We start from the raw sequence: 17,512 nt of genomic DNA, 5'->3' as shown, positions 1-17,512 counted from the left end.
GGAGCAGGGTACTTTGAGGTCACTGTTAAGGCTGCGAGGTACTGTGGAGGTCACTGTTAAGGGGGCGGGCTCCTGAGGAGGTCACTGTCAAGAAGGTGGGGTGCTGTGAAACTCACTGTGAAAGGAAATGGGCTGCTGTGGAGGTCCTAGTTTAAAGTGGCGGGGCACTATGGGGGGGTCAGTGTTAAGGGGTGGGGGACTGTGGAGTTCACTCTTAAAGGGGTAGAGTGTTGTAGAGGTTACAGTTATGTGGGATACTGTCAATATCTTTTAATGACACACACAAACTTTAAATGAAATAGATGAAATATACCTGTGCGAAGCCAGGTCCTTCTGCATATATATATATATATATATATATATATATATATACTGTGTATATATATATATATATATATATATATATATATATTATTTTTTATTTTTTTTTACTTTTCTATTTAGTGCTATAGAGACCCAGACAGACTTTAAAGAGGACCTTTCACCGATTATTACACTATGAACTAACTATACAGACATGTAGAGCGGCGCCCGGGGATCTCACTGCACTTACCATTATCCCCGGGCGCCGCTCCTATTATCCCGCTATGCCCTCCGATATCTCCGCTCACTAAGTTATAGTAGGCGGAGATTCCAGTCACTAAGTTATGGTAGGCGGAGTCTGCCCTTGTTCTGCTCTAGCGCTGGCCAATCGCAGCGCAGAGCTCACAGCCTGGGAGGTTATTTTCTCCCAGGCTGTGAGCTCTGCAATGCGATTGGCCAGCGCTAGAGCAGAACAAGGGCAGACTCCGCCTACCATAACTTAGGGAACGGAGATACCGGAGGGCATAGCAGGAGAACGGAGCGGCGCCCAGGGATAATAGTAAGTGCAGTGAGATCCCCGGGCGCCGCTCTACATGTCTGTATAGTTAGTTCCTAGTGTAATAATCGGTGAAAGGTCCTCTTTAAGGTTTCAAAGCGTGGTCCTTTCCGGCATTTATTATTAGCGTAAACGGGCAGCACATGTACAAGATGCACGGTTCAAAAAGAAAACATAACATAAAGAAACTCCTGCTCCTCCGAGCACTAACTAAACAGCAACTTAACTGACTGTCCCAAATATAACAGAGTAGCAGCAACCTGTATCTTCCGCTCACACAGAGCAACTACCCTCTCTCCAACATAATGCAGCCTCAGCCCAGTTGCATTAATCAAGTGGCTGCAGATTAAATTGTTCCAGGGCTAGGAACGGAGCCCCTCACCATGTGTAGGTGGAAAACCTAGGTGGAATATATACGCCATTTAACACTTTACCTGCTGCCACCTTACAATATTTATACACACACATAATAAAGAATAGAGTTCAGACCACACAATAAAACACACATGGTTTCTTCTTTCATTCAGGTGTTGTTCCTACAGTTTCCACGAATAACTCTAATTACAGATATAGCCAGCTATATCTTGACTGCAGACATGACAGCGTGATTACTTTAATGAGATTTGTTGTATTACTGTAATGTGAAGCTGATTTAGTTGTATTAGTGTTTTAAGCCAGTCAAAATAATGTTGGCTACATATCTGTAGCTACAATCTTTACTAAACTACAGCTCACAAGAGACAACAATATGGCACAGGTTACTGATTTGAATTTTAGGAATAATACTATTTCCAGTATTTGTTGTACAAGTTCAGGATATACAGCATAGAAGAAAATTGATATACTGTATAAGCTAATTATCTTTACCACTCTCTCTGATCATAAATATTGATACATATCCATTTCAATATACTCAGGGCATTCATAGCATACAATGTATTTGACACTGAATGACATTACAAATAATTTTATCCTTATACAAACAAGCAGCATTGACTCAAAAGAGGACATACAGTAGCTCAGCTGTTTCATTTTGATTTTGATAACTAGGACCACCATTGGGGCAATACAGATGGTTCAGTAGTCAAGGGACCAGGCTAAGATACAGAAAGGGCTTAAAGTAGTCTTGTTTGTTTTCTACCACCTAAGGCCTCCTGCACACGACAGTATTTTTTCACGGTCCGCAAAACGGGCTTCCGTTGGTCCGTGATCCGTGACTGTTTTTTCGTCTGTGGGTCATCCTTGATTTTTGGAGGATCCACGGACATGAAAAATGAAAAAAAAATCTAAGTCAAGTTTGCCATTGAAATGATAGGAAAAAACGGACACGGATCACGGACACGGATCACGGACGCGGATGACAATCTTGTGTGCATCCGTGATTTTTCACGGACCCATTGACTTGAATGGGTCCGCGAACCGTTGACCGTGAAAAAAATAGGACAGGTCATATTTTTTTCACGGCCAGGAAACACGGATCACGGATGCGGCTGCCAAACGGTACATTTTCCGATTTTTCCACGGACCCATTGAAAGTCAATGGGTCCACGAAAAAAAAACGGAAAATGGAACCACGGACGCGGATGCACACAACGGTCATGTGCAGGAGGCCTAAGTGTCTTTGACTGGGCATTAACTGTATCTTAATGGACTCCACTGTATAGTGCTAACAAGAGACCAGTTAATATAAATGGCTCTATTAATATGCTATCTCTTTCTATGGGAACCCTGAAATGTTTTACAGAGATCATAATAGTCCCTCTTGTGTATCTTCCAAAAAAGCAATGTACAAATAAAGGTAATAACATGATCTTTACACTGCATTATGCTATTATCCCCCCTAAACCCATACCCTCAGATATTCACCAAATATGAGACAGAGTTTTTGGGAGCCCTGGATTTATGTGGCTTATTCATCTAAAATGGTGGTCCTGCTTTTAACATAAGCCTAACATTTTGAATATATTCCATAATGCCATGTTTTTGCTTGAGCTCCCTAGTAAAAAGAGGTTACAGGAGAAAATGTTTTACTTTATTCCACTTGTATTATTGTTATTACACTTGTGTAATACAGCTTTGCATAAACAAATTCAATAAACAATTAAAAATAACTCACCCATAAATTCTATTCCTAAATGGTCTGCTGCACCAGGAAGAGCATGCAAAAAAAGATAAGACAACATCAATATAATAAATCTGTTAATTAAAAAAATAATTGTGTTGATCGAGCACCAAAGTGCTTGTGTGCTCTGGCTGAACACATTGGTATGCTTGTGTGTTCTACCAAGCACAATGGAAGTCAATGGGAGAATCACAGGCACCCCCTGCTCGGAAGTGAAGAGGGTGTCTGGTTCACAAAAAAAGGTTAGACATCTATTGTATGTCGTAGATAATAGGAGTCCAAGACACATCCAGCCATCCTCTTAATGCTGTTTCCAAACCATTTTGATGGGGTTTCCATCAATTTCTAACCATTTTTTGTAAACCAGACACCCACTCTTCTTCAGAGTAGGGGGTGCCTGGTTTGATGCTCGGGTCTCCCATTGACTTTCATTGTATTAAATTGTACTCGAGCACCTGCAATATTTGGCCGAGCACTCAGATGTGCCGAGCATAGCGATGCTTGAGCCGAACAACAAAAATTAAAACAAAAAAGTAAAAGCAAGAATTTGCTCATACTTAATAATACATTATAATATTCATTTAGCACTGTGTGAACAACATACAAATACAGTCCTGATCAAAAGTTTAAGACCGCATGAAAAATGGCCAAAAATCTTATTTTACATTGTTGGATCTTAACAAGGTTCCAAGTAGAGCTTCAACATGCAACAAGAAGAAATGAGAGTGAGACAAAACATTTTTTGAGCATTCAATTAATTGAAAATAACAATTAAACTGAAACAGGCTGTTTTTCAGCTGATCCAAATTTTAGGACCACATGCCTTTAAAAGGCCAAATCTGTGCAAAGATGTGGATTCATTGTCATTTTCTGTCAGGTAGTCACACGTTGTGATGGCAAAGGCAAAAAAACTCTCCCTTTTTGAACGTGGTTGGGTTGCTGAACTGCATAAGTAGGGTCTCTCACAGCACGCCATTGATGCTGAGGTGGGACGCAGTGAGACAGTCATTTGGAATTTCTTAAATGATCCTGAGGGTTATGGAACAAAAAAGTCAAGTGGAAGACCCAATTTTTTTTTATCAGCACTGAGCCGGAGGATCCAATTGGCTGTCCGTCAAGACACTGGACGATCCTCAACCCAAATTAAGGCCCTTACTGGTGCTGACTGCAGCCCCAATTTTGGAAGTGATAAACAATAACGGCGGAGCTACTCATTACTGAGTTCATGTTTGGAAGTTGGATTTCTGTTTTGGGGGGTTTAGTTTTTTTTTTGGAGGTGTGGTCCTAAACTTTTGATCAGCTGAAAAACAGCCTGTTTCAGTTTATTTGTTGTTTTCATTAGATTGAATGCTCAAAAAATGTTTTGTCTCACTCCCATTTCTTCTTGTTGCATGTTGAAGCTCTACTTGGAACCTTGTTAAGATCCAGCCATGCTAAATATGATTTTTTGCCATTTTTCAAGTGGTCTTAAACTTTTGATCAGGACTGTATGAAATTCACATGTGTACATCATGTCATTGCATTTGCTTTCCTATACATAGTATAAAATAGAAGGCTCTCTGTCAGCAATATTTTACTACACACGACCAAAAAATAGCAATTTGTTAAAGAGGTTTTCTAGGAACAGAAAAATATGTGGCTTTGTCTGGTAATGCTGCTCATCCCTTTTCATGTCAGTAATACTGAGCTACAGTACTTGACTCATTCAAGAAACAAGTATGACAGGGTTTATAGGAAAATAAAAACAGTCCTGTTTTTCAAGTCCTTTAGGGCGGGTTTGCATTTGCATTAAAAATTCCTTAATAGGGTTCTGTTATAAGGACAGGTTCGCACTTGCATTATAAATGCCATTATATGGCTCCGTTATAACAGAGTTATAACAGAATATAATGGAATTTTAGGATGGAATGCAAAACAAAACCCTTTTATCTATGAAGAAAAAAATAAAAGTTCTGTCGACAGGACTCCTTTTGGCCTTTTTTTCCGTTATGGCGTGAATAGGATTGTTACTCTCTCCATTCTGAGCTATGCCTTGTGCATAGCTCAGTATTGAGATTGCCATGACAGGTCTGAATCACTTCAGCAGTGTCCAGGCTGCCATGGTAACTGATCAAAGCCCCACAATTTCATTGCTGGGGTTCTGATCGGAAGGCAAAGGGAGTCGCATACTCTGCCTTCACTCACAGGTGCCGCGATCAGGAGGAGTTAACTGACGTTCCCTGTCAGTGCGGACAGGTTCCACGTATGAAGCGTGACTGCTACTCTATATATCCCTTCATGCATTATGACATACAGGTACGTCATAATGCGTGAAGGAATTAAATTGCAAGGAAAATATCACAGATTAAAGTGTATATGAACATGAGATCTGGATTGAGTGAAGTAACTAATCATGGACAACAATAATCGTAGAAGATGCATCATATATGTTCAGTACTAGAAAGTACATCTGTTCTCAAATCGAATTATCATGTTACAGTAAATTGAATGCGTTGCTCATGCTATTAATGCAAGAGATTGTTTCTCTCTTCACGTATGTCATTGTGTAGAAATGTATGTATACACACACAAATATCATAAAGAGTACAAAGTGGCATGTGACATGACAGATGCCACTATGTGAGGAAGTTAAAACAGATGCCGTTGATAGCTATGTTGCATCCATTATAAGTGACAGGGCAATTTTAAAATGAAGTATACTGCTGACTAGTGTTGATCGAGCACCAAAATGCTCGGGTGCTTGTGTGCTCTGGCAGAACACATCAGGATGCTCGGGTACTCTACCGAGCACCCGAGTATAATGGAAGTCGATAAGAGAACCAAGCATTAAGCCAGATACACCCTGCTCTAAAGAGGGGAGGGTACCTGGTTCATAGGAAAAGGTCAGAAAATGATGGAAACGCCACCTAAATGGTTCGGGAACAGCATGGGGAGGATGTTTAGATGCATCTTGGATTCCCAGGTCGCTGCTGGGAATGATGTAGTCCGAGTAGTAGGCCACTTTTACAGACTGACAATAATACACACAAAACCAAAGATAAAATCGATTTTAGAGGATAAATTGTTAGGAAACATTCTTTCCTGTATATTTACTTGTATATAAAGTGCAAGTGCTGCCAAAAATTACAAGGAAGAGGCACTCCGATATAACCTGTATATCACATAAAGGAGGGCTTCATTCACATTGTGGTACAATTGTTCAGGTAGTGGGATTCCTACACTCATAAAGCCTATGCACTAAGTAAAGGGGCTGCCAAAAATTACAAGGAACCGGCACTCCAATACACCCTTTGTTACACAAAAAGGAGGGCATCATATTGTCACGGATGTAGTAGGGGAGAACACCAAAAGACAATCAAGAAGGAAGGGGAAAGACGCTAGGCCTCACCGCTAGGGAAGGAAAAGGGTCACCACCTATAAAACCCTGCTCCTGGCCCTAACTCCTATCCGTATGGGCACCTCTCGACGGTAGAGATACCCATACACGGGAACCTAGAAAATCCTGGAGACCCTCAGATGCCCTAAAGATAATGACAGGGCAGAGACCACCTGTTCCTTCCCTGGTGAAGGAACTAGCATCTCACTGAGGCCTAGTAAACAACCGGGGGGGGGGGGGGGAATACAAAACACGACAAGCGGAACACAACTTCAGAGGATGAAGGATGAACAGGACTTCAACACCAACCACACTCCAGCTCTTCCAAGACCAAATGAAGCTATCCCAAGCAAGGAGTGATGGGAAAAGTCAGACTAAAAATGGCGAGGTAAAGGTCACATGATCCACACCTGAACAGGAGGTGTGGACATACCAGCAACACACAAAGTGAAACCAGAAGAGGCTGTCAGATCACTAATGGGTAGATAATCTTTCAGACCTTCTGGGACACATACACAGCCTTGAAAAATTATTATTAATGGCCTGCTGGTGACCCTCAAAAACATTTGTAGCAAGGGCCTGCTGATCTGACCATCTAAAACATTATGGGCGAGGTCCTGCTGACGCTTTGGTGACTCTAGATAACCTAGGGCCGATCGCACATCTCTGTGACGGCGACGATCCATTCGGATGTCTGCCCTATCAACTTTCGATGTTATTTTCGGCCCAAACCATGTAATCCATGGGTAATGGGGGAATTATGGTTTGATTCCGGAGAGTGAGCCTGAGAAACAGCGACGGCTACCACATCCAAGCAAGGCAGCATGCGCTAAAATTACCTATTAAGTATAATTAGGTGAGGGCTTGCAGGTGAGCTGACCCTGTAAAAGATTGTAGGTGAAGGCCTGCTTGTGACTCTCAAAAATATTTGGAGCAAGGACCTGCTGATTGACCATCTAAAACATTATGGGTGAGGGCCTGCTGCTGCTTTGGTGACTCTAGATAACATGGGGCCGATCGCACGTCCCCGTGGCGGCGACAATCCAATCAGATGTCTACCCTATCAACTTTCGATGTTATTTTCAGCTGGTGAGCTGACAGTGTAAAACATTATATTTGAGGGACTGCTGGTGAGCTGACCCTGTAAAACATTATATTTGAGAGCCTGCTGGTGAGCTGACCCTTTAAAACATTATATTTGAGGGCCTGCTGGTGAGCTGACCCTGTAAAACATTAGATGCGAGGGACTGCGACAAATAAGCATGTGTTGATTTGATGGAAGAGGAAAAGGAGGATGAGAAGAAGAAAATTCAACCATATATGATTGTTTGTGGTAGAAGGGGTGCATGGGAATACAGTGTATTCAGTACAATATAAACAACACATTTAAAGTGCCTTTATGTTCATCAGCTTTCCTCTGGTGGAGTGGCCGTTTATGACATGCCGGGACACCCCCTCTGTGGAGCGTAGTAGCGCTGGTCTGAAAGCTGGAGTCGGCGTGGGCCCTGAGACGCTGCCCAAACTGTTGTGGTCTTACCTTTACCCTGCCTAGCTGGAGAGTGACAGAGCCCGTGGCTTGGATCGCCTGAAGTACAGACGCTTACCTCCGGTAGGTGACAGGAGTCGGTGGGGTTCTCGTGGTCCTGGCGTGTAGGCACTGCTGCACCTTTTCCACTCCTGAGAAGGCAGTGGACCCTGCGGTGGATCCTGGTGGACTGCGGTGCCTAGTCGTGGATGCCGGTGGAGTCTTTTGTGGAGGCTGGACTTGGATGCCGTGAGTCTGTGGAGCCGAATCCCTCTGTGTGCTGTGTGCTTGAGAGGGGATGAGATCACAGATGAAGGTCTTCTGCGCCACCTGCGATTCTCAGGTGCCTTTGTATGTCTGGACGGATTTGCCCTCTGAATAAATATCATGCGCTGGGAGGCTGCTAGCTGGGCGACTTGACAAACTTGTCTGCTGGGTGGAATTGGCATATTTGGGGGCTCCATCTGGAGGGCAGGACCGTGAGGTCTGAGGAGGCCTCTGCCTGATCCACTGCAGGTGATCTATGTGACAAACTCTCATCCAGCAAGATCTTTAGATCTACTGTACAGTGGCTTTTGCCTGTAGGCTCTTGTGCTACCTGAACCAGACTGCCATTTGGGGTTAAAGGAGCCCTCCGCCTGTATATTGTGACCTTAAGGTTGTACAGCTGCAGGAGGGTGTATGTACACAGCTGGATATGTGTCTTTCTCCGTCCTCGCCTATATGTATCCAGCTTCTATGTTTTCCTTCTATAGGTACTCAGCTTTTTTGGTTACCAGGCATCATATTTACTTGTGTTAAATTTATGTGTGGGACATTCATGTCTCTATGAGTACGAAGTAGGCTGTTTGGGTCTTATAGGTAATGCGGGGTATTTCCCTTGCCGATCCGGACTACTAGTGGATCTGGTATTGGAAATCCTTCTGTGTATTATATTGCCAGGCTCTAAATTGTTTCTCCCCCATATGAATTGTTCGTACGGGGCCCCCTAAAATGCTGCCTAAGTGTCGTAAATCAGAAGGGATGTCCTCACCGAAAGGTGGTCATGTGGGAAGCCCCCAGGCTCGTTTAGATAAATTTTTGAAGTCCCCTCCACCTAAAACCAGGGGAGGTGTGCAAAGATCTGTCCTACAGGTTGAGCAGGGAGTGGTTAATACGGACCAGACAGAGCTAGGTACTATAAAGGCTAGCACGCCTCAGAGTGAAGGTTTTCAGAGAATTAATAAAAAACCTTCGGATATATTGGGAGTAGTAAATGCTACTAACACCTCCGTCGCAGAGCTGGCCTCGTCCCTCTCAGTAGTACAAGGTGATATCATGATAATCAGAGATGAGATGGCTAAACTAAGACTGAAGGTGAAGGAACTGGAATCTGCAGTTAAGGGAGCATTCACACAAACGTGTTTTTCTTCCGTGTCCGTTCCGCGTCCGTTCCGCAATTTTGACGGACAATGCATGGACCCATTCATTTCTATGGGTCCGTGAAAATCGCGGTATGCCTTTTATTCTCATCCGTGTGCTGTCCGTTCCGTTTGTCTGTTCCTTTTTTTTTAGAACATGTCCTATACTTGGCCGCAAATCGCGGTCCGTGGCCCCATAGAAAGTCATTGGGTCAGTGAAAAACGGATAGCACACAGAAATGCATCCGTGTGTCATCCGTTTTTAACGGACCCCTGGACTGAAAACATTCTAGGAAACCCCATTTCAGTCCCATTTCAGTTTTTTGCGGACCGTGAAAAACGGATGACACACGGAAGCACCACGACCGTATTATACGGACTTGCGGAACGGAAAAGGAAAGATAACTGAAGACATACGGAACACACGGATCCGTGATTTACGGACCGCAAAACCAACACGGTCGTGTGAATGCTCCCATACTCTGCCACTTCAGAGAACAGTCTATTAAAAAAGAGACTAGAAGGTAGATGAAGATCGTTCCTGGCTTAGAAGGAAAGTGATAGATCTGGAGGATAGGTCTCGTAGATACAACTTGCGACTGGTAGGTTTCCCAGAAGGGGCAGAACAGGATAACCCTGCAAACTTTATCCAAAAATGGCTGGTTGATAATCTAGGGCCAGATCATGATGCATCTACTTTTTGAGTGGAAAGGGCCCACAGAATCCCCTCTAAAAAGCTTCCTCCAGGGGCTCCATCTAGGGCAATTCTGGCGAAACTAGTTTGCTCAAAGGACCGGGATTGGGTACTTAGACGTAAAAGAGAAGTATTACAGACATATTTTGATGGTAATCTGATATCAATATACGCTGATTTTTTTCGCGAGAGACCCAAATTAAAAGAAGATCTTTTTTGATGTAAAAAAAAGATTAGCTGCAGCTAACATTAAATACTCAATGCTATACCCAGCCAAATTGAGGGTGGTGCGCAATGATTCGGTCCGTTTTTTCTCTACACAGGCGGATGTTGTTCAATGACTGGACTCGGTGGGGCTATAAAGAAAATATGGGTGTGAAGAGGAGGGAGGCTAAGGGGGGAAGTGGCTTGGGGGGAGGTTTGGTGGATTGAAAGAGGTTGATGGGTAATGTGCTTTTCCTTATCAACCATGGAGGGGGTTTTTTGGGGGTGGGTATAAGGGAGGGATTGGCTGTCGTCACTCGCTTTTTAGGTCTATGTGTCTCTCTCCTAGATGGGGTTCCGGGATTGTCATTTATTTACTGCCTATGCCACGTAATATCCTATTCTGGAATGTGAGAAGGTTGGGAGACAGGGTGAAGAGGACGGTGGTGTTTGATCTTGAGGCCCGTCATTTGCCGGCAATCGTGGTATTATTAGAAACCCATGCAACATTAGACAGGCTCTATACATTGAAAAGAAAATGGGCTTCTTTTGAATATCATGCTTACTTCTCCTCTTATGCAAGAGGGGTTAGTGTATATATTCACGGTGGGATGGAATTTCTACCGGTAGATAACATTATTGATAAAGAAGGGAGATTTGTCTTCTTGCATGGGTATTGGAAAGGGCAGGAGATTATATTGGCGTTCATCTATATTCCCCCACCATATAAGTCAACTGTCTTTTCTCTATTATCTAAATACCTAGCCACAAAAAATCCTCCTTTGAGTTCTGGATCTCCTTTGAGTTCTGTTTGCCAGGAGCTGGGGCTGGTTGATATCTGGCGCCACCTCTATGGAAACAAGATAATTTTCTCTTGTTTTAGCCAGTCCTATGGGTCAATGTCCCGTATTGATCTGGCTTTTGCAAGTCGTGATTTGAGTCATCAAATTGTGAAAATGAATTACGAACCTCATGGAATCTCAGATCACTCTCCAGTCCTGATTTCGTTCAGAGAGGTGGACTTTCCAGCCCCAGGTAGAACCTTTAAATTGAATTCACACTGGTTTGATGTGATAGGGGAGCAAGGTCGGATAGACCAGGATATACAGGAATTCTGGGGTTTCAATGTAGGCTCGACACATATTCATTATGTGTGGGATGCATTGAAGGCCAATATAAGGGGCATATATTTTACTAAAATTAACTGGTATAGACTTGAACTTCGTCAAAGGGAACAACAGCTGATAGAGACAATTAGGAGATTACAGGGTGTATTGGTTGCTCACCACAATGAGCAACATAAAACCCAGTTAAAAGAGGCCAATTCACAGCTTAAAGGGCTTCTGTCACCCCACTAAAGTGATTTTTTTTTGGGGGCTAGTTAAATTAGTTATATAACGATATATGAAAATATAATTGTGTTACTTACATTGATCCAGCAGTTTATTAAAAAAACGAAGTTTTATCATATGCAAATTCGGTCTCTACCAGCAAGTAGGGCGGCTACTTGCTGGTAGCTGCTGCAGAAATCCGTCCCCTCCTCTTGTTGATTGACAGGGCCAGCCGGGATCTCCTCCTCCGGCCAGCCCTGTCGGCATTTCAAAAATCGCGCTCCTGTGTTGATTCGGCGCAGACGCTCTGAGATGAGGAGGCTCGTCTCCTCAGAACTACCTCAGTGCGCCTGCGCCGATGACGTCTTCTATTTCGGTGATGTCATCGGCGCAGGCGCACTGAGGGAGTTCTGAGGAGACGAGCCTCCTCATCTCAGAGCGCCTGCGCCGAATCAACACAGGCGCGCGATTTTTGAAATGCCGACAGGGCTGGCCGGAGGAGGAGATCCCGGCTGGCCCTGTCAATCAACAAGAGGAGGGGGCGGATTTCTGCAGCAGCTACCAGCAAGTAGCCGCCCTACTTGCTGGTAGAGACCGAATTTGCATATGATAAAACTTCGTTTTTTGAATAAACTGCTGGATCAATGTAAGTAACACAATTATATTTTCATATATCGCTATATAACTAATTTAACTAGCCCCCCAAAAAAATAATCACTTTAGTGGGGTGACAGAAGCCCTTTAAGATACTCTTATATAACAAAGCCCAACATAAACTTCTCTTCCAGGGTCAAAATCGCTTCTGTGAATCGGGCAAAACAGGTAAGTTCTTGGCACGGTTGGTTGCTAATCAGAGAGAGGCCACTAGTATAAGTGAGATTAGGAATTCAAAAGGTAATAGGGTGAGGTCCCCAGAGATGATTAGGGAGGAATTTGTGAAATACTACTCTTTGCTTTATCAGTCTGACATTACGCTTAGTCGGGATGATATGGACCAATTCTTACAACAACTTGGGCTTCCCCAGTTAGATCTACAAGATAGGGAAATGTTGGATCGGCCTATTTGTTTGGAGTTGCGATCGATACTTCCATTGCTGAAATATAATTCATCCCCTGGTCCTGATGGTTTGCAGTTTGAACTCTATAGGTACCATGCTAAATCGCTCCTACCAATTATTTTGCGGGTCTTGAATGAATCAATTATTTTGCGGGTCTTGAATGAATCCTGTGTATCTGGCTCTTTGCCTCCATCATTCAGAGAGGCAGTGATTACCTTGGTGTTGAAAAAGGATAAAGATAGATGCGATATGGGATCATATAGACCCATATCGCTCTTAAATACAGATTACAAGATCTTTGCAAAAATATTGGCTAATCGCTTGAAAAGAATCATAGCCTCTCTGGTACATTCCAATCAGACGGGATTCATTCCGGGCCGACAAATACAGATGAGTCTCTATAGGGTGTATTTGAATCTTTCTGTTGGGGGTAGTATAGACCACTCCATCCTGTCCTTAGATGCCGCAAAGGCGTTTGACAGGATGGAGTGGTCTTTTTTGTGGTCTACTATGTCTCATTTTGGACTGGAGACTGTATTCATAGAAATGACCCAAATGCTATATGAACAGCCGTCAGCACGTATTACTATTAATGGCATTGGTTCTTCTCCCGTTATGATGCGGCGAGGGATGAGACAGGGATGCCCTCTTTCTCCCCTTCTTTTTGCTCTATTCATTGAACCATTGGCCTGTAAGATCCGTTCAGATAACAGCATAGACGGTTTTGGGGTGGCAGGAGCGAGCGATAAAATGAGCCCTCTACGCCAAATATGTTATTTTGTTTTTGGACCAGGGATGGAAAATCCTCCCTTATGTGATGGCAGTAATAGAGGACTTTGGTAGATTTTCGGGCTATCTGATTAATTGGTCCAAATCATCGCTCCTCCCGCTGAACCGCAAGGCCGTAGATGAGGGGAGTGGAGTCCGGGTCCTTGCTCCCAATGAAACTCTGGAGTATTTGGGGGTTAAGATTGGGGTTCCTATAAAGAGGTTTTATGAGCTTAATTTAAGTCTAAAATATGTGCTTGGCAAAAATTGATATTGGCACAGACGGATCGAATAGCGCTGGTCAAGATGATTATCCTGCCTATTGTGATGTACCTAATGTGTGCCTCCCCTGTTTGGATCGATGATATTTTTTTTTATAGACTGGAGACTCTTATTAACGATCTAATATGGGGAAGGAAGAGGGTGAGGATAAAACAAAGATATTTATGTCGGAATCAGATGGTGGGCTATCATTTCCTTTCTTTCAAGGATATTATTTATGTACACAGCTTCAGCATTGTTGTAATTTTAAAGAGAGTGTATTAGCACAATATTTGTCGCAGGTTATGGAAAAACCAATAGAGAATATTTTTACATGTTTGGAATCTGGTTATTTGGGGGTGAGGAAGTCCCTATTGATTCCTTAGACCCTACAAATGGTTTGGAATAAGCTTAAGAGGATTTTGAAGTTCTCCTACTCTACTTTTGCTTTCACCCCTTTGTGGGAGAACAGGAATCTGATGGAATTCTTCAAAATCACAGATTTTGTTTATTGGCTACGTAGGGGGGTGGTTAATGTGTGTCATCTTTTTTTGTGTGGACACTTTAAATCTTTTTCGGACTATAATTTCACTGATAGTACATTATTATATGTGTTTATATATTCACGCTTAAAAAAAGTGTATGAGGCTTCTAGGAATAAAGGTTATATTTGTCCACGGGAGAATGTATTTTTTGATTATTGTTATGCCCAGACAGACGAGAGGGTCAAAAATCCAAGCGAAATTTCCCAAAATAAAGGCCGAGACTGTTGTTGCCCTAAATGTGGATATGTGAATGTGGATTTCAGGCATTTACTTTGGGAATGTAGTAAAATAAAAAGGGATTGGGAACAAGTTTTTGTAGCCCTACAAAAGGAGTCCACTTCGACATATAGCCCTGGGATGGTGACAGTGTTGTTGGGAGATTATGTTCCAGATATGGAAGTTCCGGCCCGGGTCAGACAGATCTGGATGAGGGGTCTGATGGTGGCAAAAGTTATTTTAGTTAGATATTGGGGTTCTGTCTCCCCACCTTCGTTAAATGAATGGATCCTGTACCTTCAACAAATTAAAGTTTATGAGGATATGGAAAGGAAACGGAGAGCGGCACGTGTGACTGTTCAGACATAGTTACTAGGGTAATTATGTCAGTTCTTATTAGAGTTGGAGTGACGACAGCCAATTGGGGGGGAAGGGGTGGGTGGTCATAGTCTTATTGTGTGTAGTAATTGTGAATTTACAGTCCTATTTATAATTTTTGTAGTATGTTATAGGATAGTTGACTATTGTTTTATAGTGGCTACCCTGTATTGGCAGTTTTTTTCTATTATAATATGTGTTGTTTCGTATTATGAATAAAATAAAATGGAATTTAAAAAAAATAACTGTCCGCAGCAGACACCGTCTACGGAAAAAGTACACTGGATGTCACTGATATTTTATGGATGCATACACTTTACACAGGAGATGTGGCGTGAATAATTTAACTGTCTGCAGTGGCCTATTACACTGTATTTAGCGCAGGATGCGCAAAAAATATATATTGCTGCTGTCACACACACAATAGTCCTAAAAAGGATTTTTGGGTCTCTGAAAAGTTTTTTGTATAAAATATTCCTTTTGCACTCCCTACACTCTCTGTCCTTTCCTATGCACAGCTCTCCCTAACACTGAGGAATTTAGCGCAGGTTGCGCTACAAACATATATTGCTGCTGTCACACACAGTAGTCCTTACAAGAACTTTTTGGTCTTTGAAATGTTTTTGTACAAAAATAATATTCAATCACACTCCCTAAACTCTCTGTCCCTTCCTATGCTCAGCTCTCCCTGACTACAAATGAGCAGAACATGCGTCATCTGGTGCTATATAGCACCTGATGACCCATTCCGGCCAGCCATTTACTGTAATGCCAGTAGCCAACATGGCTACTGGCATTACAGTGAGGGCAGTACTTACCTGCACGTTTATTGGCTGCATAGGGGAGAAGACTCGAGCACATGCGGTACTCGACCGAGTACCACCGTGTGCCGAGCATCGAGATGCTCGAGTCGAACAGGTGTTTGGCCGAGCATGCTCGATCAACACTACTGCTGACTGATAATTTTCTAATAATTCACTAATGATGCTTGTTCTACTGTCATTGCAAAATTGTTATGTTTTTGTTAATGAGATTGTGTCAGATATGATCATATACAACAATAAACTCTAATGAAAAGGTAATGAATCATGATACGAAAGAAAGGACAATGAGGATAGTGTGATGTCATTAATAAGACTGTTAGGAATGATAGATTTAGAGAACTGCTTATTTCTTTACACTCTGCATAGTCTAATATGACAGTGGTATTGATTCATATAATTTAAATCCATTAAGTAAATCGACTGGGACAACTGTCCACCATTAGTTTATCCAACCTTTGGTGAGCCTACACTAATATATTAGGGAGCAACATAGATAAATAATCACAAAAAAAATGTTTGAAAGGAATATCCCAGGGCAAATCAAATTATCTGGTATTGTTTAGGTAATTCAGGGGCAGAATACAACTTGCCATATGTAATTACACAAAACTGTGATTTCATTCTAGCTTCAAGGATAGACAAACATTGAGAATTTATATGTAACAACTAGAGATAAGTGATTCAATTCTAATCTATTTGTTACTAATTTCACAAAAAGTTCTGCTGTCAAATGAATCCAAAGTTTTAGCGATTCACTTCAGACAAATAGGGCACAATAACACCTGCACTACTTCAAATGGAAAATTGGAATGGAGAACTCCAGGAAGGATGAAGATGGAGGATCACATAACCTTGGGAGGTTGGGATATTGCCAACTGACATACAGCCTGTGAGCAACTCAGGGGGAAAGTTTTTGAAGACCCATCATCCTATGGACTAGAGAGACAGCATTATGAGCATAGCTTGTGATCTGAGAGCATGTGTCATGGCTGTGTCTGCCAAAAAACAATTACAGGCACAAGTCAGTAAACTACTTGTGGTAGGAACGTATAGGGACATAATAAGGACATACAATATTTTTAATTAGATAGACAAGGGCTTTTTTCAGGGACAACATAAGGAGGGAGGAACTGTTCACTCAGAGTTCTATGTTTCAAATTGTTTTCATATAACTGCTGGCAATTGAGAAGTTTAAGTTGCACTGCAAATTCTTCAATCAAAATCCTGCAACAGCCTAATTGTTTTCTGTATGTGAATAGTCAACCAGTCTTTTTTTTTCCCTTTAACATGAAGTTTATACAGTTCATAAGTGTTTTATAGACTTATTTCCAGCACCTCCAGCACCAGCATCAATATTATACATTCTTCTGCAAATGCACTGTATTGCGTCAAGTTTTAGTGAACGTTGTACTGCAAATACCAAATTAATATAGCAGGTTCCTTCAATGCATTGTATTGCCTCAATATACAATGCACTTTTAGTTAATACATTGTACTGCAATATCTACATTAATACAGTATACCAGGTTCATTCCACTCAATGTATAAACATTCCATTAGCATTGTTATAGAATGTGTTGTGCTCTAATAACTACATTAATATACCAGTTTTAGTTAACATATTGTATTATATCAAGATAGCCAAAGTTTTAGGGGGGCGGAGCCAACGCTGTGAAGACATGCTTGGCTGATCTCCGTACACTTCCTTGCTAAAAGGACAAGCTAACGTTAGACACCAGACTTCAGGATGGTAAAAATTGGGGGACAGAAACCCACTGAATCCGCCGTAATCCCCAAAGGTCCAAATCCGGGATCATGGATGGCAAAATACCTGAAAAAGCAAGCTGCAGCGTCTGTGACCAAAGAACCCAAGATGGCGCCGGCTGATGATCGTGCTACAGCGGTTTCAGATAAAGGCTGGTCCGAAGGCGACAGCGATGAGGGTGAGTCA

The 17,512-nt window shown here is 42.3% G+C and overlaps 1 protein-coding gene across 1 annotated transcript in view; it reads right to left on the bottom strand.

The window, feature by feature from the left end:
* Nucleotides 1-17,512, bottom strand: part of NRG3 (neuregulin 3) — a 1,396,490-nt gene that overhangs the window by 346,325 nt on the left and 1,032,653 nt on the right. The window contains exon 4 of the mRNA XM_040437249.1: nt 2,976-3,002. Within this exon, the coding sequence (XP_040293183.1) occupies nt 2,976-3,002 (27 nt within the window). The remainder of the gene's footprint in view (nt 1-2,975; nt 3,003-17,512) is intronic.

The sequence above is a fragment of the Bufo bufo genome, chromosome 6 (assembly GCF_905171765.1).
Source record: "Bufo bufo chromosome 6, aBufBuf1.1, whole genome shotgun sequence".
Lineage (NCBI taxonomy): Eukaryota > Metazoa > Chordata > Amphibia > Anura > Bufonidae > Bufo > Bufo bufo.
This window is presented reverse-complemented; position numbering and strand designations above follow the sequence as displayed.